At 41.5% G+C, this 23,538-nt stretch overlaps 1 protein-coding gene across 3 annotated transcripts in view; it reads right to left on the bottom strand.

Moving 5' to 3' along the window:
- Window positions 1-418: 418 nt before the first annotated feature.
- Window positions 419-23,538, bottom strand: part of B4GALT5 (beta-1,4-galactosyltransferase 5) — a 68,588-nt gene continuing 45,468 nt past the window's right edge. For all 3 annotated transcript variants that reach the window (XM_073236469.1, XM_073236468.1, XM_017651888.3), the window contains 8 exons: window positions 19,807-19,941; window positions 10,621-10,734; window positions 9,568-9,692; window positions 8,459-8,575; window positions 7,723-7,910; window positions 6,908-7,030; window positions 4,564-4,665; window positions 419-3,625 (listed from right to left, as the gene is read on the bottom strand). In XM_073236469.1, coding sequence (XP_073092570.1) covers window positions 3,478-3,625; window positions 4,564-4,665; window positions 6,908-7,030; window positions 7,723-7,910; window positions 8,459-8,575; window positions 9,568-9,692; window positions 10,621-10,734; window positions 19,807-19,924 — 1,035 coding nt within the window. In that variant the 5' untranslated portion in view covers window positions 19,925-19,941 and the 3' untranslated portion in view covers window positions 419-3,477. The remainder of the gene's footprint in view (window positions 3,626-4,563; window positions 4,666-6,907; window positions 7,031-7,722; window positions 7,911-8,458; window positions 8,576-9,567; window positions 9,693-10,620; window positions 10,735-19,806; window positions 19,942-23,538) is intronic.

Raw genomic sequence — 23,538 nt, 5'->3', positions numbered from 1 at the left:
TCAACACTCAACAACTGAGAAGGGACCATCACAATCTCAGAGCAGAATCAGGCAGATGGCACACTCAGTTCTGGCCCCAGAGGACTTTCTGATCCAAACTGCATCCCCCCCACCCCCCCATTGCCCAGGTGGCTTATGCAACCTGACGGACTTCCCCAGGGCCGGTTCTTGAAAGAATTCCCAAGAGTGGGAGGATACCTGGAGAGCACAGAGGGTTCCATGCTGAGCTTTTTGCTCCCCTGGTCTGGCTGCAGGGGTCAGGCGGGCAGTGGGCAGTGGCTCCCGGGAGCACCAGAGGCTGGCGGAGCAAAGCGGGAGCTACCTGAAGCAACACACCAGAGACAAACTCCCAAGAGAAAGGAAAGGAAAAGCCCCAAGGAGCCAAACTGCCCTACAGAGACAGACACGACCACCAAGGTTTGGTTCTTGGGATATGTATTTTTTACTGAAAAAATCATTCATAAATTAACATACAAAAATGTACAAACACATGAGTAAATAATGTAATGACAAAGGACTATTTTTGTGAAAAGTGTTTTTTAAAACATCTTTAGATTTCAGTGCAAAAATGTACCCCTGACACCTCTTAAAACATAAGAGCAAGCTCAAAAACAAAAACAAAAACGTAGTGATGGAAATAAGCTAGCTACGTTCAATGCCATCGTCACCGGTGAGTGGATACAATCAGTACAGGTGAATGTTGTACAGCTATTAATGTCTGTGGTAGAGGAGCTCTAATGTAAGAGTCCCTTAATGTCAAAATGATTTTGCAAATAATGACCCCTCCCTAACCCCCAAAATAGAACAGTGTGGAAGGAGAAACCTTTCCCTGCCACAGCCATCACAGGCAAGGCCACTTAAGGAGTCACCCATCAGCAGCCTGAAAGAATGTCAGCGGCCAAAATTAGCACAAGATCATATTTGGATCTTATTGTTCTTTTTTTCTTAACATGAGAATTTCACACCATTAACAGCACTTGGGCCTGGCGGTATGTTTTAAACTTCTGTTTCCCATACAATACTCAACTTGGTGGCTAACTGACTACTAACAGTGCAAAGAGGTTTTACACTAATAAAACCAAAAGTACATGTGATTATAAAATAGTGGCCTTACTTGAGCAGTGAAAAAAACCTTTTCCTTTTGTCATCAAATTAGCATTTGTTTTTAAATCAGGTGTCAGCCTTTTGTCAACATTTTGTTCTTGGTGGTAAATATGTTATGAAAAAGCTGCAAACAAGATTATTTTACAACACTGCCATGTATGCACAGATCTTTTTTTTTTTTTTTTTTTTTTTACTTCTCAAAATGCACAGATCATCTTTAACCAAGAATCAGTCTTTTCGGCAAATTCTTCCAAATGACATCAAAGTTCTGTCATACCGAAAGCAGCTCACAGCCTTCAGTGACAGAGGCCAAGGCCGGCTAGAGGCCTGAGGGTGTGGGGGGAGGCAAGGAGAAAGAAATCTTAAGTGCTGTAGGCACCATAATTCAAAGGAAAATCAAACGAATTTCTGTGTGTAATGTTCCCTCATAAAGATCTTTCAAAGCATGAAATGCTCAAAATTCTTTTAAAACATATGATACAACTTACCAGCATTTTCAAGGGCAGGAGCCTGCTCTCTCATACAAGCTGATAAGAGCTCTGCGATGCAGTTTATTTTCTACATACCACTGTATTCTTTAAAAGAACGAAAACATGAACAATAAACAAGGCCTGGCCAATCACTCCCACAGCCTGTGGGGATCATATGTCCACGAAACCAACATATGCAATGGAAAAGACCCCAACCCACACATATATATACAAATATACCCCCTACACATACATCGTCCATGTAAACCATGAAAATTAAGGAAGTTGAGGCAAAGAAGGCAATTAAAAAAAATACGAAGTACTCTTTACAAAGTACTCTTCATCACAATATATAAATATGTCTTATGGAAAAGGAGGGGAAAAAACTGGCATTTCCGAATTCAGAATACAACAGGGACTATGACTTGAGGGATTTGGCTCATGGAAAACAGAGGCACAAACTCAAATGCAATCTAGACTGTGACTTCGAAAAGAACAGGAGTGTGAACAGAGCACTTGGGCTCTCCCATCCTGAAGCTGTTAGTCTGATTTCAAAGCTCTGATTTGCTCTAACCTGGATTCCAGCTGACCCACAGCACATCGGTATCTCCTGCTCCCTGACCGAATCCTTCATTAATTCAATTGCTCATTAGTTCTATGTACTAGCTAATAGCTAATATCAACAAAAAAACTTTTCCAGAAACCAAAAAGGGAAATATTCAGAGGCATCACTGAAGACTGTTGGTAATTTAGGCACAGAGTTCAGAAATTGGGCCACGTTTCAGAAGAGAAAGAGAGAAGGATGAAAGCAGAGGCCCAAACCCCTTCCCTTCTAAATGATGAAGAGAGAGTGTGTGTGTGTGTGTGTGTGTGAGTGTGTGTGTGTGTGTGTGTGTGTGTGTGTGCGTGTGCGCGCGCATGCACAGTGAGACCCTGAATCTGCTTTGAGCAGGGAGAGCGGCCTGCTCTGAAACAGCAGACTCCTGTTTAGCAAGAGACTGGGTTCAGTCTCCGTGCCCACCAGGAAAGAGGGAATCCAGAGCAAAAGTCAAAAGCAAGACTTTTGGAAGAGAGGGATGGGAGGGGGCAGAAGAGATTAGCTTCCAGTGATAAAGATGGGCCTGTTTTGTTCTTTTTGTGACATGCCTTATATCCACTCTCTTCCAAAGTGACAGCAATTTAGGAGATGATATTCTTCCACTGCATTTTAACCGAGTTCCCACATTTGCCAACCAAATAGTGATCTAATGTATAAATCCTCAGTTTGAATTAGAGCCAGCTATAAAATTAAATTTAAAAAAGGCATTTTACACGGCTTATTTACAGTTATACTTCTTCAAGAAGTGATTGTTATATGTCTATTTATCTTCCCAACCCCTCCCTGCCACCCTCAACCCCCACCCAAAGCAGGTAAATTTTATTTAAAAAATGAAACCAAAGAGAACACCAGAGATGGAGAAGAATGGTGTGCGGAGTTTCATTTACTCCTCCTGAAACGCAGCTGCCCTGTGGTGGGTTCGCCTCTTGGCCTTCGAGGCCCAAGGGCTCCAAAGGCCATTCACAGGGCAGGCTCCGAGGCGGGACCGTGGCAGACCACAATTCTGGTTCTGCAGATTGTGGCTAAGATGGGACGCGGGGGAGGAGACGGGGAGCCGAGCAGCAGGACAGGCGTCTGTCTTGTGAAGAGACGAGGGAAGTTGCCAGCTTTCTTCCTCAGTCCCAGGGGGTCCACCCGGTGGAGGCGTTTTGTGCGTCTGCTCTGTTCACAGTTTTTCCTCGAGCCATGTGACCCTTCATTAGGTGCTGTATTTCTGTTCTCTTCCCGTGTGGAGTGCCGAGACCTCTCATCAGGCTGCTTTCCTGGTGGTGGTGGGTACAGCGAACGCCGTGTTTTCTCCTCAGCTCAGTACTCGGTCACCTGAGCCATTTCGGGTGTCAAGTTGACAGTAATGTTTTTATACAAGGCGTCGTATGTGATGTTTGCAAAGTAGTTCAAGTTGTTGAGGCCATCCAGCCCTTGCCGTTCTTTGGACTTCCTCAGCAGAGCATACCTGCGTAAGCAGAGAACAGAGGGGTGGCTCTGAGCGAGGGCCCATCTTTCTCGTGACACAGGTTGAAGCAGGGTGACAGCACGTGGGGGCAGATCCCAAGGTGGACTTCTGTGCCACAGGCAGTGACTGGATGCTGAGCTTCTCCATGCTAAATGCAATTACTAGAGACACCCCCTACTTCATAAGCATTTGCCTTATTTTTCACAGTATTTCATTTAATGCACCTGTCCTTAGCCAAGTGAGGAAACCAAGGCTCACAGTGGTAAGTGACTCGCCCAAAGTCATGGGGTAGGGAAATGGGAGGTCAGATATTAAAAATATGTCAGTTGAGGAAGGTCAGAGCCTGTATTCAGTGCCCTCTTACTCCCATGAAAACACAGTTCATGCAGTCAGGATTGCTTGTCTAGAGAACAGTCCTCCTCAGTTAACAAAAGAGAAAAAGAGCCACTCCTGAGAACACAGAGATGTCAGCCCATCACATGCCCCACTTAGTCCCATCTGCAATTTCCTTAGTGAAAGTGAAGAGGTAACAAAGCAACAGCAACCACACAGTGAGAAGCTGGGACACCCTTCCGGAACCAGAGTTCCCGGAAAGGGTGCCAACTCTACCATGTCACGTCAGTGTAAGTTATACAGGGACCTTTTACCCCAGCGGATTTTTCTCCAACTCCCTGAAGGCTAGAGAGGAGACTACACAGCTTCAGATGCAAAATGGGTGATTTCCTTAAAAGATCTTACTATCAAAGTTCACCAATGGTCTGACTTCACCCCCAAGTGTCTACCTTGTATTTAAATACCCAGAGGACTATGCAACAGCTGTCCAAACAGGACCTGGGAGAGGAGGTGGGATAAGACGAGGGGTTATAATATGCTTTGGGACATCTGGAAACACAAAGTATAGAGGATGTTTGTAAGAGTAATAAATACACTGCACCAACCTTCCCAGAAACTGGACTTCTCCTCGATGGTGATGAGGAATGGACTTGTACTTCCCTGTGTCACCTTCCGGCCGGCTCACGGAATAGCCTGCATTCTGTACTCTGTCCAAGACAAAGAGAACAGGCTTTGAGATAAAATGATCATGTCCTGTAAGTGATCAAACCCACGCCGAAGCTGAAAAACCCCAAGTTAATGACAGAACCTCTTCTACATCTAAATATTCAAATTGCTACCCTCTGGATAAGTTCATGGTTTTAGTAAAGTCTACAACACAAAAAGAGTTTTGAAAAAGAGGAAATTCTAAATTCTTAAAGAAACTCAAAACCAATATAATATTGTATATAAATTGTATTTCAATAAAAAAAAAGAAATTCAAAATTCTTGAGTGTAGGGTTTGACTCAGGTTCTGTGCCAGGCACAAGAGCGTGTGTCCCCGGCAGGCAAGGGCACGAGCCACCTCTCTCAGCTGGGAGGCTTGGGTCCTGTCACAAGTATCTTCTCGCTGGTGGACAGCACCTTTCGCTTCCATGACATGCTATAAAGTGAGCCAGCCAAGTCAGAGTTGCAATGTATTTTCCCTACTTAGGGAGAACTTATGTCTCTGCCCACCTTCCCCATCACCAAGGAAAGGAACTCATTTACCTGATCTAGATGTAAAACTCCACCATTTATGAAAGGTCAACTCTAAGGGAAGGTGTTCAGGATATTTATCCTTAATATGATAAAGATAAGATTTCCCAAGCTGGGTTTACCAGAAAATTGATAAGGCTCCAAGAAATAATTAATACATGGAGGAAGAATGTGGATTTTTATGGGAAATTTATGGCATTTTCATATTTTTAAAATGTGGGAAAATATTATTCAGCATCCACCTGTTGACTTCAAATTATACTCCTATTTTATGGGATGTATGAAGATGTGTTCTCACACTCATTTGATAAATATATATGGAATGCCCACTGTGTGCTTGGAATCATACTGGGTGCTGGGGAAAGCCACCATATTCCTGCACTGGAGGAGTCCCTGCTGAGCTGGGGAGAGAGCCAGGTGAGAATTATGACAGATCCTGGGAGAGCTCAAATGGATTAAAAGACCAATCAAATGAGCCAAGCCGTTCATCTTTACTGGGTTAAGAGGTCCATAATTAAAAGGATGAGATGCCACTTTTTACCTCTTGGACTGAGAAAGAACTGTCTGGAGCTGCTATGCTCAACACAGTAGCCACAAGCCACATGTGGCTCCTTAAGGGCTGAAACGTGGCAAGAATTTGAAAGGTTTAAAATCCGATGTTGGCAGTGGTGTAAGAAAATGGGCATGCTGGTGGTGGTGAATGGTTGGACAGAATCTTTTTGGAAGAAAATGTGATAATTACGATCAAAATTTATAGGTACATTTACTTCTTGACTCTGCAATTCCACAACTAGGAATATTATCTCAAGAAGTATTTGCACATATGACCAAACAATGTCAAAACGCAAACTGCAATGTTCACCAAGAGGAAAGGATTAAAATAAATTCCTGTTCATCAAAATGAAGGAATACCACAGCTGTTAAAAATAGTGAAGTGGTTCTCCCTATGAACATGGTGGGATGGGGAGAAGGGAAGTGTTTGGGTTGTTTTTATATGAATGGATAGAAGAATAGAAAGAAAGAGCTTGTTAAAATGACTACTTGCTGGGAATGAAATAAGATACCAGTAGGGATTGAGATTTATATTCTGGTTTATGCACTTTTATATCATTTGAATTTTTACCAGGAAATATTACTTTGTAATTTACAACCAACATGTACATTCTTTTTTAAAGATGATCTAGAATATAAACAGATACAAGGTGGAATTTCTTCTGCTTATTTGTCCCTTACTAGGTTTCTACTTAATTACACTTACTTACTCTGTAAAAATATTTGTCTGTATTACTCACACACAGGATTGTTCATAAAAACCTGTAAAATACAAACCTTATCTGGTAGTATGGATAAATCTGTGTATACCTATCACTAATATTTGACCTCTGGTTTGGGGAGGTTTTAGTGAAACGTGCCTATGAGTCTAAAACACACACCAGACTTCAAAGATTCAGTGAGAAAAAATGAATGTGAAATATCTCATTAACATTTTATATTGATTACATGTTTAAGTGACATTATCTTGGATATGTTGATAAATATATTATCAACATATTTTATTAATGTTAGCATTAATTTCACCCTTCTTAAACTTTTTCAATGTGGCTACTAGAACAGTTAAATTACATACATGGTTTGTATCATATTTCTACTGGGTAACGCTGGTCTGGAGTCTCAAGTAGGATTTTTAGAAGACACCAGAAGATAAGGCAGTACCTGTTCCACAGGTCGTCATCTTCTCCACCCCAACCCCAGAAAGCATTGGGAAAGCCATTAATTTTCTGAAACTGTTCCACTGTTAAGCCGCTCACTCCACCGAAGAACTCGGTATAAGGAAGCCTAAGAAAAGATGTATAGATCAATCATCTGTGCACTAAAGGGTGATTTTTTTCCCCCAGAACAGACCATCCAACTGGAGAGTGAAGTCGTAAGTAAAACAATACTCTCTGTGCTATTGCCCTGAACCACCTGAACTGGTTTCCTAGTGCTGAGATGCATCAACCGGAGTAGTTAATTGATTTTTTCATAACAACTTATGAGACATAATGGACATACCATGGAACTCACCCATTTAAAGTATATAACCCAATGGGTTTTTTATTGACAAGTTGTGCAACCATGACTACAATCAACTTCAATACATTTCACCACCCGAAAAAGAAACCTTGTATCCATTAGCTGTCATTCCTCCTTTACCCCTATTCCCCTCAAACCTGTGTAACCATGATTCCCTTTTCTTCCCTAAAGATTTGCCTATTCTGGACATTTCAGATATGGAATCATACAATATGTGGTCTTTTGTAATCCGTTTCTTTCACATTTATCATGTTTCCATGGTTCACCCGTGTTGTCACATGTATCGGTATGTCATTCCTTTCTATTGATAAGCTGAATTCCCTTGTTATGGATGTACCACCCTTGCTCATTAGCTAGTGGACCTTTGTGTTGGAGCTAATTGGGTTTTGCCATCTTTCCATCTCTCACCAGTCTTTTAGATTCAAACTCTTTAATTAAGAGGAAATGATACTTACAGATACATATACTTGTCCAATTTAGTCGCAAAGTGCCTTGGCATCTGTCCACACCCATAGTAGTTACGATCATTTTCTGGTATATGATCCACGTCATGAAAAATAAGACAGTCCCAGTCCAAGTCCTTCATTGCTTCTTGAAAACCGACGTTGAAAAGCATGGCTCGATTAAAGGGTTGGGTGCCAACCTACAAGAGGCAGAACTTTATAAAAGGACTCAAAGCAAAATCTTGGCTGCCTCAGCCTGTCTAAGGGAGAGCATATAGAGACCCAGCCGGAGAGATCCCTGCGCCAGAAGCTGAGCAGCTCAGCACCACTCATCAGGACTCACATGTAACTTGCCTCTGACCCCCAGTTCCTTAGAAATGAAAGGGATGCTGATCATAAATCCACACTCCTCTCCTGAGACTGTTGGTAAGGGCAGACATTCAACCACGTAACAGCATTTGGAAGAGGACCCAGCTCCATAAAGGGGAGCGAGAACAAAACTGCTACTCTTACTTGTGGTTCCTTAACTTTCCTGGGTCTGGAGCCTGAAAACACCACCCAGAGCAGCACTAGCAAAACTACCAAATAAGAGGCCTTTGTTCAAGGGTAAAACCTTCTCACCTATGAATGAATGACTCAGTCTTTAAGATTTCAGTTTCATTGGCTCTTTGCACCAAAGACAGATTAGCTTGAAGCATTCTAAATTGATGTGTCAGGAGAGAAAGAATAGAAAAGAAAGAACACTCACTTGTTCAACCACATAAAATGCAAACCACAGGCGCTGGCGTTGAAGCATGGGAATCAGGTGTCTGAGCAGGACTGGGAGGTGCTCATGGCGGTTCCGGAAGGGGATAAGGATTGCCACCTGGAGTGGGTCACAGCAAAAGGAAGTTGCCCTTTAGTCCCCCTCAACTTCTGCTTTGTAGGACACTCTGCAGAATCAGTGACCAACTCTCAGGGAGTTTGGGGAGGCTGCCTTGTCCCCAGCCTCCTCTGAATGAAAACTCACGTTGGCCAGTTAACCCTCTTGGGAGTAAGTGGACCTTGTTCTTACACTTGCCATAATGTGTACAGAGTTGGCCTGTTGAATGAATGAAATTCTGGACCACATCCTGGAGGAAGTCATATATTCTACACAGTGACCCAGTACACAAATCTATCCAGATATATAAACATGCAACTGAAATATACTTCACAAAGTTACTTTTCCTTACAATGTGTGATGCACTTTATATATATGTGCTTGTATACACACTTAAAAAAAAATGCTGGTCATTAAATTGATTTACACCCCTAGTTATGGGTTTTAAACACTGTTCTGTCCCAGACCTGCATCAGTTACTGCACCACAGTAGCTCACAGGGTGGGCACAGAGTAAATGCTTTAAAGCTTGTTGGAGAACGGCCTTAAGCTGGTGTCATAACTTTGATCCTCACTACTGATGTCTCCTGACTATAGCTGTGCAGGGAAACACCAAGCACTTGCCAGTGTCAGTCTAGTTTAAGTCCATTTTTTATTCTAATAAAACTCAACAGTAATGCTAAATAAGGCATGAAGCACTGAATTTGTGAAGATGGCTTCTGCAAAAGTGTCCCAAGAGACCTACCAACCCTCCCCCTTGCTTAGCTAACAGTCTTGTAAAGGAGACAAAAGGGTCCTGGCTTGGTCATCAGAACAATGCAAATTCTACAGCTACAGAAAAGTCCTCAGGGAAACCTATTCCTCCAAAATGCTTCCATAAACTGCAAACACTTGGTTCAGGTGGTAGGGCACAGAATTATGAAATGTCATAGTCAGCAAATCCCGTGGTTATTTGGAACACTGGCATGTCCAGTGGGGTCTGACTTCACATCCTACCTTCCATCGAGGCATGCAATCCGAAGGCTTCCAGTGACCTCCGAGCTTGATGGCTGGGTCTTTGGAGAAGAGTTCATGAATGTCATCCATTCCAATTTCACTCATGTTTATGTCTATTGGGCCCTCTGAACAGACAGGGGGGAGGGAGAATTAAGAGGCCAGAAAACAAAAGATTCTTTCTCCCTATGTTCAGGGTTTGATTCTCTGGAAAAGTTCGATGCCTTTTTCAGCTGATTTTGCTTTTAACAGCAATGGGAGACCCTTCTCTGCTTCACTCACTGCATTTCAATTGCTCACTCTTCCTGGGAGAAGCAGCAAATTAAGAAATGAAGACTTGCGAGTTCTGCTTCTGCCAAGGGCATAGAAAGAAATCAAGACTAAGTAAAGCAGCAGCTGAACTCAAAGACAAAGGAGAAATGACTGAGCTTGGAGCCAACCCTGCGTGCTCCTGGGACAAGTACAGACACACTGTCCCACTCCATTTTTCAGTGACCCTGACTGGTGACATCCAAACTCAACACTCATCATCTCTGACTTAAGTCAAGAAGCAGAACTGCCCGAGAAGTCTGAAAGGGCAGGAAAAGGCTAACACTTCGTTGTCGAATCTTTAGATTACACATGAGATTCCAAGAGAAAAGAGAGAGAGAAAAGATCGATTCAAGAATTTTTTGAACTGGGACTTTAAGAAAGTAACTTCTCTCGTATCGAAGAAGTTACAATCAGTGTGACATTTATAATAGAAGCCCAGGCTGGCTGCTTGTACTTTCTCTAGGATATCTTAACAGACCTCTAGTTACAAAGGAGGTGGCACATGCAAAGAGTGAAAACTGGCAAAAATAGCACCAAGAACATAGGCAACCTTGCAGAAGGGCTGAAGAGGCATCAGGACACAAGTAACTTCCATAATTCCTGTTTCCAATGGCAGGGAAGCATTTGTATTCTCTATATAGGTAGGCATACTGGAGGTCAAGAACACGCCCCCTTATATTTTAATCAAATAAAAATACACATCAGTTTTAAAGGCAGAGGAAGATAAGCGAGAGCTCTACTCACTCATGGAAGGGAGCCTTTCAGGGCAACTATGATTTGCAAAGTAGGTGAAATCTTCAGGAAGAAAAGTTGTGGTTTGAAGGAAGGTTTCGCTGTGGTTCAAGTCAAGAGGATAATCTAGAAACGTAAGAAAAAAAGACTGGACCTGTAATCAATTAGACAATTCTTAGTTGCATACCAAAGGAACATTTTTCTTTGATATCATCTTTTGTTGAATCAGGACTCTGGACTAGCTCTTCACTGCAGTTAAAAATTTGAACCCATAAAAAAAAATGTTAACCAGATACCATTTTACTGGGTGTTTCTGTTCTCATTGTGATTGCAGCTTTTTATGTACTCAGCTGACAGTCAACCAAGTCTACAACATAATTTTATAAACAGCACTCCCTCTTCCATGTCTTACTCTCTTAAGGAACTATTTTCACTTCTTTTAGCCACCTATGCATTGGCCTACACAGTCAATCCTGATGTTGCCGTTTCAGGTCTTGTCTGTTGAGGTTCCACTATGGGGGATGGAGACCGTGCTCCTTTCTCCCCTGCTCACACCACACACATACCTGTCCTGTCCTCCACCTCCCTGCAGCGGGTGGGACCATCACATCATCTTCAGTGTTACTATGACCATTCTTTAAATACTATTTAGAGCCGAGAAATGTATGATCACTCTTCCTCTCCTCCTCAGTTACTGTTTTGTTTTCTGTTTGCTCAGTTTCATGTGGCATCATGACTAACCCAACACTAGGCCTTTCCAGCTGTATTTCCTCTTTCGACTCTCACAGGCTCAGGTGTTCTCTCTGTATCATCTCCCCAAAGGGGGTGCAGCACATCTGACCCACTGCACCTGGACTGGCTGTCCTCTGTGCCTAATGTGCAGCTATTGTCCTCGGACCTCCCCTCCTCAGTGGCAGTGACCTCGAGATCCCCTGCATCTCTCTACAGTGGGTTTTTTTAAAATTAGAGTTTGGTATTCACTTGAACTCACTGAAAGAAGCAAGTGCTGGACAGTCTCTTTTATTATTATATTTTGTTGAAATGCAGTTGATATACCGCATTATATTGGTTTCAAGTATACAACAGTGACTCAACAGTTAAGTACACCAACTAATGTAGTTACTATCTGTCAACGTGGAGTGATGTTCTAGAATTATGGACTATATATATTCTCTATATGTTCATCCCCATGACTAATTTATATTATGGTTTAGATTTTGTGCCTCTTTATCCCCTTTACCTGTTTACCCACTCACTCCAACTCCTAACTCCATGGTAACCATTAGTTTCTTCTTAGTGCATGAGTCTATTTCTGTTTTTTTGGTGTTGAGGTGTATGAGTTATGTATTTTGGATATTAGCCCTTTACAGATATATCATTGCAAATATATTCTCCCATACAGTAGGCTGCCTTTTTGTTTCATTGATGGATTCTCCCGCTGTACAGAAGTTTTTCAGCTTTTGTTTCCCTTGCCCAGGAAGATGTATCCAGAAAAAATTACTCGTTGATATTCAAGAGATTCCTGCCTATGTTTTCTTCTGTAAGTTTTATGGTTTTGTGTCTTATATTTAGGTCTTTAGTCCATTTAGAGTTTACTTTTGTGTATAGTGTAAGACAGTGATTCAGTTTCATTCTCTTCCATATAGCTATCCTGTTTTCCCAACACCATTTAATGAAGAGACTGTATTTTCCGCAATGTACATTCTTGCCTCCTTTGTCACATATCAATTGACTATATATGCATGGATTTATTTATGGACTCTATGTTCTGTTCCATTGATCTACATGTGTTTATTCTTTGTCAGTACCATACTGTTTTTATCAGAGTAGCTTTGTAGTATAGCTTGAAATCTCCACAGTATCAAATCTCATTTTTCCCAAGTTCAACCTCTCCCTTTTTCTTGCTAAACACATCTTCCACGTGGCTTCCTAAGAAGAGGGAATGAGAAGTGACTCTGAAACCATGAATATATGTTTTTATTCTTCTTCAGTGGATTCACAGACTGGCTGGGTTTACAGAATTCTAGGCTAGCAATAATTTTTCACTATAATTACATGTAAGTGCCATCCCATTTGCCTTCAGATTTCACAGTGCCTGTAAGTCCAAAGCCATTCCAATTCCTGACCTTTGTAAAAGATGACCACTAATTTCTTTTTCTTGCAAGTGTAAAGAACTTTCTTTTGGTTCAAGAAATTTCATACCAGTGTGCTGGCTAGGGATATACTGGTTTTCTCTGCTGCCATATTAGCAGTCATTTGGCAGGCCTTCAAAGTCTAGAAATTCATGTCTCCCTGTTCTAGAATTTGGGGCAGGGAGAAAATATTACTGTGGTGATCAGTTCCTCCCTTCTGTATTCTGCGCTCTCTTTCTGGAGAAGAGAAACGATGACTTAGATGTTGGACCTCCTGGTCTTCTAATTTTCTCATTTTTTTTCATCCTACTTTCCATTTTGCCATTTTTCTGTTCTACCTCCTAAGAAATTTTACCCAGCCTCCCTTTATTATCATTCCTGCTGTTTTGTGTTTGCAATCCCTCTCCTCTTGCCCTTGGTAAGTATGCAGTGGCTACTCTACGTCGTCTTCTCCCAGCAGGTCTGTGTCTTCCAGTTCGCTGCTGCTGGTTTGTTTTGAGCTCTAGCACAGTGACTCTTGGTCATCTGCTAGTATTTTAGAGTGGGCACTAATCAGCTAACTGGATGGGTTCGGACTGGGGCTCTTCACCGTAGGGTGTTCTGCCTGGAAATCTGGTTTGGAAACCTCTTGCGTCAACATCTAGGGTCTTTCCTCTTATTTTGGTCAGATTCCCCAGGAAGTCTCCTAGTCTCCTGCCAGAATGGTGCAGTCCTGGAACTGGGGAAGAGAAAAAGCCTGGGGGCACCCTGAGCTAAGCCAGGTGTCCCCCAGTTGAAGGACCCTCAGTTTTACCATATCTAGAGGTTATCAAGTCTGCAAGTCCCTTGGCAAGATGGGGAAAGGGACCCTCCTTCGGAAATAGCTTCCAACCATTACCTCAGTTACCACCTTTATTCTTATCTCCAAAAGAATCTGATATTGCTAATTCCTAATCCTGGAGGATTCTGGGATATAAAATGGAGTGGTTGCTGGCTTTCTCTGCTGCCAAATTAACAGTCAGTTTTCTTGAATCTGTTAAATCCTTTATCACTGTTCCACCTGTTTTTTCACTTCCAAGATATTTTTGCTGTGGTCTCCTTTTCCTATCCTCATTCTTAAGGGTTTAGGCTATCAGATGCGCATGCACGTGTACGCACACACACATACCCTTCTTTGCCGTCTTTCTAAGGGAGGTTTAAAAGTGTGATGCAGATGCTCTTTTCCTAGAAGATGGAAGGGTGCCCAACTTCTTTTTTTTACAGATAAAGAAACTGAGGCACCATATACACAATTCATACAAGGAAACTTGGCTAATGCGTGACAGAAATCCAACTAAACTCTGGGTTAGTGATTTTTCCATTACACTGTACTATTTCTTCAGAGTATTAACATCGCTCTCAAAAACCCATCTGGAGTCATGCTGATTCTATGAAAAGTAAAACATCCCATTCAAATTTACTTCGCACCCTGGAATTCTAGAATCTTCAACTCATGTCTTTTTTAAAGCACTATGAGAGGTCTTCCAAGAATCAAGTGGCTATTACAGTGTATCCTTTGATACAGGCACATGGCTGCCTACTCTACAATACTCAAAGGACAAAACTCACGGAGAGGCAACTTGAAGAGAATTTTAAGTCTTTCAACAGGGGAAGAAAGAAACAGAGTGCTTTCTGTCCTTTTTTGTTGCAGATTTCCTGAAAAACACCAAGCCTGCATCTCTATAAACACATAAACCAAGCCAGCATGAACCCTAAAAGTAAAATGACATTTACACAGAAATTAGCCCCAAAGTCCTCAGTTCACACATGCAAACCTGTCCTAAACTGATCCTTTTTTGAATATATTAATAGTTCAAAAAGGTATGTCAAGAGAACCTCCAATATAAATCATTACTCTGGATAACTGATTTTGCTTCTTAACTTTAAACAAATATACACACATACACACCCTAATGTGTTCTTCTAAGGGAAAAAAATCTTAAGGTTTTCATGTGTACCGTGGGGACACGGTAGTTATGTTACTGAGTTCTTGTGAGGATTCCACACAGACAATGTATATGTACATGATATGTATATGTATGTGTGAAGGGAGAAGCTGGTTAGAAACAGCATCACAGTAATTACATTTGCCTAGAAGGCAAAGAAATTCCCAGAGGTACTATAATATTATAGCAAACCAACAGAAGAGAAAAATAATTCCAGGTAATGATAAAACCATACCTTAGGCTACAACCTAAACAGGAAATAAGTTAAAGAAACAAACAAACGTGTAGGAGAGGGGACAAGACACTTCCTAACGTTAATGATCCCATTTTGGGGGATTTCAAGACAGATCAATTTCCTTTCTGCTTCCTTTAAACACTACTGTAATAAGCCTGGCAGCAACTAGCATGAAACAAATCAAAACACCTTGTATTTTTCCTTCTGACCAGTAACCTAATGATGTCATTAAACACACAATACACAACTCATAAGTAGGAGTCCTCCATAACTGTGCCTTATAACTTGGGAGGAAAAAACCCCCACAAAAGCCCTCACTTATAATTTGAAATTATTCACATAAAATTTTAAATAAAAACTACTTTCTCACCAGCAATAGAAGCCTTTTAAGTAAGTGGAAGAGGGAGAGGAAACTAATTGCTCACAAGCTGGTAAAACTGTGCACTGTTACCTGTGGGTTCTAGTTCTCTCCAGCTGCCCAGAAAGAGGCACATTATACTACTTGCCTGCCGCAGGGGTTCCAGATATGGATTCTTATTTTTCTAAAGCATGTCCCTACTGAATGAGGGAACTACTGAGAGAAAAAAACAAACCTGCTGAATTTCTATGGCCACAAGCTTTGCTTTTTAATTTAAATCTAATCTATTTCAAATCAGGACATGTTCCTCCAGTGAGGGAGGTAGGGTGATGAAGGCAGCTGCTTTTATATTTATTTGCAAAATGGGAAACAGCAGGTGTCCTTACTATCTGCAGAATCTAATGGCCTGATTATTCAACCTGGCTTTACACCAGTGGTTCAGCAGTCTTGGTTGCACATTAGAATCATCTAAGAAGCTTTTAAAAACCTAATGGCCAGGCAACACCCCAGACTAATTAAGTAAGAACCACTGGGAGTGACCGTGCAGGCATTAGTATTTTTTAAAGTCCCCCCACCCTGGGGGGTTTCTAGTGTGCACCTGGGTTGATTTGGCTACCCCAACACACAACTCTGCTTTCTCCCTTGCATTACCAAATCCAGTTGAGCAGGAATTGGAAAGTGCCGACCTACTGCTTGCAGGAAGAACTACCACTTTCCCCCCACATTTGAGAAAAGACCCAACACTTGCCTCTGCTTGAGAAATGTAGAGGTTTATATATACTAGAAAGACATCAGAACGAGTATCTATGATACAAAGAATTAGCATTCACAGTTAGCAATGCTTAAGGATGACTACACACTGGACAGTAGACATAAAGAAAACTATAGACTGAACATTTAAAAACCAGAGAGAAGGTTAAGAATACCCAGCCCACTGAATATACTGTAAGGTGCCCTGCCAATAACATCATTCATTTTATTTGCCTTACAGCAAGAGACCTGTTTTGAAGGACGTGCATATGACTAGAAGGGGATGGGGCCATGAGTGTGGAGAGGTTTGTGCGCACGTGTGTACAGAGGTAAGACGTCTCTCTCTGGTTAAAAGCTACTAAGTAGAATGGCAGCCGGAAGTTCATGTTTAAGAAAGAGAAACACCAGGCCACCCACCCACTCACCTCATCTATAAAGCTAAGTGGCCAAACTGGACAACTCCAGAGAATTCACATCTGATGCCGATACTCCACTGAGCATCTCCCCACCCTGCTCAGAGAGTTTGGCGGGATTCCCGATCTCACGTACCAGTGGCTTTAGTGACAAACAAGAAGCTTCTTCAGGTCATTACTTCAGGCTTATTTCTAGGCTCACAGTCCTGATCCTCATTAAGTTCAATCTTATAACACAATCACCACTTTAGCTTTCCAGTATGAAGAAAGCTAGCATTCTCCAACACCACACTAAACTTTTTGGCTACACTTGGTCTATGAGGACCTCTGAATGTGGGTGTGTGCCACAGCACTCTTTCCAGGGTGGCGCAGTGGAACTCATGGACTCTCTCTTGGTCTGGTCTACTCTTGGCAAGACACAGTGTTCCTGGAAGGGAGGCCAGATCAGAAGTGATGGTTATCTAGCTACCCAGCAGTTAGGCTCAGAATACGGCTTCTTGACTGTGCTAGGCATACCACTGCTTTGCAATGACTAACAATGGTGGGTTTTCACTGGGTACATTTCCAATGAAACTCTATTTCCTTTTTAATTCTTATTCCCCAAGGACATGCCAGTTAACACAGAAGCCAATCAAGAAAGTAATCTCAGCATTAGGTTACACTTCAAACACACTTTCTTGTTAAATCTCTTCGCTCATACACTCAAAATCATTTACTGAGTGCCTCCTACATGCTAGGTGGTGGGCAAGGTACAGGGACACAAGGATGATAAAGGCAATGAGTGAGGGGACACGGAGATCAGCAAATCCTCACTCCACTCCTGCACTGAGTCCTATGACCCCTGTGTACTCTGACCTCTTCATCCCTAAAATGGGGACACAGTAATTATGTTACTGAGTTCTTGTGAGGATTCCACAAGACAATGCCAGTAAAGTGTCTAGCCCAAGACAAACCCCCAATGGCGAAGACTTCTAAGTTACAAAGGAAACAAACATAATGCAAAATGGATGATTACTCCAACCACAGGGCTGGGAAGGAGAGTAATAATGGTCCCCGGATGCCTTCCAAGGGTGCAGTTCACTCTGTGCTCAGTTTTCAAGGACAACAGCCCCTCAGGAATTAGGGAAAGCCTGTGTTACAAGATGAGCACTCGTAACTGTGTTACAAGATGTACACCAGGGCTGCTGGACGCCCCTCTAACTTCTGCCTTGCCAAACAGAACAGACCACCTCACCAAATGCCCAGACAGAAGTCCTAGCATTGTTTAACTTTGGACAGGCATGAACACTTGGAATGGATAAATGTCCTGACAGCACAAGTGTCCTTTACCCAGAGAGAGATGGGGAAAGAGCTTTGGAATGGCAGTCAAAGGACTCCCTAGTTTCATCACACAAGAAGCAGCAGCTCTGAGGCAGAATTTAGGAAAATTACATGACCAAGCCACTTCCAAAACCCCCAAGATTATTTGTACTACATGTGAAAAATAGCAGTAACATAAAATCCTGCCTATGTGACAGGGCCTTATTCAAGTCAAGTGAGACAATGCGTGTGGGAATCATTTGCAAAACTTTAACCCCACAGCATGAATTAGGAACCAAAATGTGCTCAGCCTTCTCCCTTTGGGAACTCCAGGGATTCCTCCTCGGGATATGGTTCAGAGCTCTGGCAATTTGTCCAGTGAGACCACAATCTGGCTTAAAAAAAAGCTCTGAAAAGCCAATTACTTACTCTTTCCAAACAAAAAGAAAGGAAGTATCAAAGTGTATCAGTTTGCTAACTTTAGTCCTTTATTGCTGCTTAGTTAGCCAGTAGGGCAGACTGATAAATTAGGATGTGGTCAATTACCTTAAGGATTTAACTTCCTTTTGAGAGGCAGTGCTTTCTCTTGAGATCCCAAGCACCACAGAATAACTCACATTTGTAATGTTTGCAAAGCGATTTCACATTCTGCAGTAAGCTCTAGACAATCTTAGAACTTACTACAGAAGAAAAAAAGACTGATATGAAAGAATATTGTTAAAAATACACATATTTTATAATACTGTACTAGGCTTAAATGAACTCTGTAAGAAGCCAATGGAAAGCACATTAGTCCTCAGTTAAAGAAATGAGGCAAATTGTGAACGCTTAGCCAAATGAAATCTCAGAACTTATTTTTTAAATAAAAACATCCCTCGCCAGACTGGAGAAGCCCCACATGACAGTCCCATTTAACCATCTGGAAATATTTTCTATGTTCAATTTTTGGGAGAGTTAAAAAGAGACATAAAAAAGATAGCTTTCTCTCAAAGGTAAAGAACTTGCCATGTATAGAGTTCTATAAAAATAGTTAAAGTAAAAAACCACAATTCAGGAACAAGTTCTTATAATACAATGTTAGGCAAGTCATCTAACTGCTGTGTTTTTTTTTCCTCTTTATATAATTAGTGCTTATAAGATAATAAAAACCTCAGGTAAAACTTCCAAAGATTAAGGCAGCAATGTTCACTCCTGTGTCCATCATTGCTATGTTTAGCTGAATAGTCTGAAAAGCTTTCTTCAAAGCTGAATGAATCTGACCACCAAACTCAGCCATATAGCGATGAAAACCACACCTGAGTGGAGAAGGTAAACCAGGTAACCTATTCAACTTTTCTTCTGGAAGTTGCTTTTTGTAATTTGTGGAAACTGTTCCAGATTACATGAATATTATGAAATGGAAATTTGTTAAGTTTCAATTAAAGCATTCATAAACAACGAGCCCTACTACTGGGCTGAACAAATCCAAGTAGAGTCCAGTAGGAGGAACAGGACTGAGGCAACTTTTCCTTTACGGTTACCAGGACCAGATTTGCTTTGAAGATACTATGAACCATTACCAACACCATCACATATAACTACAACACCAAAACAAACAAACAAACCCCACAATGTTAAGCCATATAATAAGTGTAAGGAAGTCCAACCAAGTTCTGTTTTTCCTTGTTGGTTGTATGGATACACTTTCTGAAATCAAATTATTCCCAGAAACAGCTTTTGGAGCTCCTGTTTTGCTGGTGTCCTAAAAATATACTTAAACTTCCCACTAGGGGCAACTACACTGACAAAAAGGGGTCTTGAAAGATATAGTCCTTACCTCCCCCTCTTGGAAAAGTACTAGAAGAGAAATGGGAATCACCCAGTCACCCTTAATACACTCAAAGATTCATTTTGCAAGAGCTTCTTTTTTAAGATTAAGGGAAGGCTCAGACAAATCTTACCTCTTTTACCATGTACTTTTTTTCCACCAAAAATAATTATTCCAACTGTATTTACCTCTCCTGGGAGGAGACATCCTAATCAGCCCACTTCTTTACTAAAAATATACCTGAGTCATTAACGCTGCTATTCCTCTTGGCATAAGCACTCCGAACCACCTGCTCATACACCTGAGCACCTATTGTTCTCATGTTGTCCCGGATCAGAATACCTTGCGCTTGCATCATGAAGAGGTAGGTGTTCACTGCAGAAAACAGAAGAGAAGGGAAAAGGGTGAATTCAAAAGCACTTACTAAAACTGTTTTGTTTTACAGAATTCACATAACTTCGGGTTTTTCCTTTTTAAACCTCCTTCCAGCTCTAAAACCCTACAAATGCCATAACTCTACTTTCCATACTGGGTTCTACATTTTTAGGCACTAACATTCCTTGGGTACCTAGTAGGACCTATGGGAATTTCTGTTAATATTCAGCAGTTTTAGAAAAACCATAAATTTAAAAAATTATATTCTAACCAGGTCTTCAAATATGTCATCTGTATTCTAGCACCTGTGATCAGGAAGACCTTAATAGATCAATTACTACATTTTTAAAAGATCTCTGCTCTCTTTGGATCACCTTCTTGATTCAATGGCTGCTCTCAGGGAAGGGAGCCTGACTATTCTGCCTCCTAGGAACACTCAGATCCAACCTTTTCAAAGGGGTGGGCTAAGGCTCCAGCTACTTTTCTATGGGGGATTTGGAGAGAAGAAGAAGATAATGAAACAATGTCAGCAGTCCTGACCACCCACCCACTCATCCAGTATCAAATTCATCCAGTATCAAATTTATAATGTGGTTCTGTGGTATTTTTTTTATCATTGGGCTATACAGTTATGTATATCATACATATTATATGTAACAGCCCTGGAATCTTCCATCTCTAATATACTTCTAAACCAGTTGTCTTCAATAATATTAAAACCAAGTATTTATTGAATGTTGTGTAAAGCTGTTAGCTGGCAGCAAAAACTGCACTACTGCCCCCCCATTCATCATATCCTCTGCATTTTTTTTTTTTGGTATGATTAATCTACAATTACACGAAGGACATTATGTTTACTAGGCTTCCTCAGCACTTTTTATCTTCAGTACTACAAAGGACACTGTTGTTAACCCCTCCTAAATTCTCTCCCTTTCTTAGTTCTCAGAATCCCAAATGTAGGATTCCTCTAGGGCAAATTCAAACTGTCCCCAGGCTATCAGCTGGAGAGCACTTGGAAGACTTTTTCCTAACAACCTGCCTTCCTATCCTTCAGTGTGTCTGAGTGGAGCTCACAGATGATACCAAGGTGGCTGGCTGGTCTTAGGACCACATTTCCAGAACTACCGCTCTAGGGAACTAGCTACATAATAAATAAGTAACATTTAAGGAGCACTTAACTACATCATTCTTCATCTCATTTAATCCTCATAATTATCCTAAGAGCAAGTAATACTATCTAATTTACAGTCAATTCAAGGTTCAGTTTCTCCATGTAGCTTCATAAGGTCAACTGAGGGATGGATCTGATAGGTGTACCTCTGCTCTAACCCACAAAACTATAAACCCTGGCTCATCCCTGTTCTAGCCACAGCCTCTCCCTCAAAGATTTCAAGCACCCACATGGCTTAAATGATTACTCTTACACAGATGGCTCTCAAATCTTTATCTCCTACACAAAGCTGCCAGATTGATCTTTCCTAATTACAGGTTTAACCACACTGCTCCTTCTTAAAAAGCCTTCTATGTTCTCTAGCCCTCACCCTTGGGTTTCTGCTGATCGGCAAGGACTCCTGCTCTCCTTCCTGCCATGCAAATCCTATTGATTCCCAAACCCTGGTTTATACATTCTCTAGTTTCCCCCTTCTTAAACTTCCATGGTACTGTTACAGATTATCAAAATTTTGCCTTTTGTTTATATTTTGTCTTAGCTTGTGAACAATTGTCCTATGGGTCACTCTTCTCATTCAACGAACAGACACAAACCACATATTATCAATGCTTTTTCTAATTATCCACAGGAATTAACACAATGCTGAAAAAAATAAAAGGCTGAAGAAATAAGTTTTGGCAAACAAAAGAAAATTATTACTAATTCACAGACTCCGGATTGGATGAGGTTTTAAGAACAGTTTTCTCTACCATCTAATGCTTCCACACCACCCAAAAACTACGCCTTCCAAGTACAGAGTCAGTATGTAAAATACAGTCACCTCCAAAGAAAATTCTTCATTGGGTTAGGCCCAGAATGTTTCCCAGTCACTTTTACCCACTGGTTCTCAGTCAGCCCCTTGACAGAACAGTGAAATCCCTTTCCCACACTTCAGATACTGGCAGATAGGCATTTTCAATCTCCCTCACCCTCGCGCCCACCTCTGGTCCACCTAACCTTCCTGTGCCCCCGGCTGGACAGCCCCACTCCCTGTGGGTGCTCCTTCCCTCCCCATCCTGGCTGCTCTCCTCTGGATGCTTGACAGAGGGTGGTGCCCATGCTGGCAGCCAGGTGCAAGTGTAGGCTGATGGGCCCAGAAACAAGGAGAACTAGCAGCGGCCCTGCTGCATCTGTTACCAAAGCTGTTGTCTGGAGCTCCCTCTTGGAGACCCACTATACACAATAACCAAGACCAAAGAAACTACAACCAAGATGTTCAATTATCTAACCTGCCACTTCCCAGACCAGCCCTTACCCCCAGTAATAGCTACTAATATTACCAAGTGGTTCTGTGCAAAACTCACTTTGGGAAATTGTGTCTTGGTTTATTTATATTAATAGAATTTAAAACTTCCTTTACATGGGAGGTAATCCATAGGTAAGTGCTAAACCTTGGTGGTAAATAGCAGTTACATTATATTACTGATTTCACATTAAGCTAGCTGGAGGGAAAATCCTTAATCTTTTTAGTATGTTGCAGCCAAGCTGCCCCTCTCCTGTGCTGTGCTCATGCAGCTGGCTGTACAGATCAAACTGTAGGACCTGACAAGTGTCTCTACTGAAGCCCTATTATACTAAATTTAGCCAATGGCTCTGGCCTTAACTATGAAATGTATATGCACACACACTGCTTTTGATCTAAATTATCTCATTAAAATTCCTATCTTTGTGAAGTAGGCATCATCTTCATTTCTTATTTTAGATAAGGAAGTCAAGTCCTCCAGAAGTAATTTCCCCAAGGTTAGTGAAGTCAAAAACAGAGATGAGGCTGGGTATTCCACATTTTGATGAACTTATGGGAAAATGGCACTTTCTGATATTACGGTCCTGATCAACAGTTGCTGAATCACAGCTAAAAAACAATTTAAGTTGGCATAGTTGTTAAATCCTCCATTGTGCCAACAAGTATCTACTGGGCACCTACTTTCCCGTGTACTTTTTACACACAGACAGGCCAGCAGGGGCCAAGGATGAGTAAGCACAGAATAAGGTACAGACACAATTAAACAAGAAATTACAGCATAGTGTGATAAATGCTAAAATAACATTCACTACAAATTCAGACTTACTGATAACTTTTTTCACACCTTCATGAGGAAGTGTAATCATTATTCAGCCCCAGTATCTAGACTGAGGGATCTCTTATGACTATAATTCAGTTGAAAAAAATCAGCCCCATTCAGATTTACACAATCAGAAATTTCCATCCAGATGCCAAAGGATGCAGCCTTGGCCCATGGCTCCCTCCCCCTGGAGCGTTTCTGAGAATAAGCACTGCGTCTCCCAACAGAAGACATACTCTCCCCTCAACACTAGAATTCCAGTCAGCCTCTGCATCCGTATGTATCAGGTATCACGATTTTCACTTGAACACATACATTAATAAA

Source organism: Manis javanica, chromosome 5 (assembly GCF_040802235.1).
Source record: "Manis javanica isolate MJ-LG chromosome 5, MJ_LKY, whole genome shotgun sequence".
NCBI lineage: Eukaryota > Metazoa > Chordata > Mammalia > Pholidota > Manidae > Manis > Manis javanica.
The sequence above is the reverse complement of the archived record's forward strand: the minus strand, read 5'-3'. Positions and strand labels throughout refer to the sequence as shown.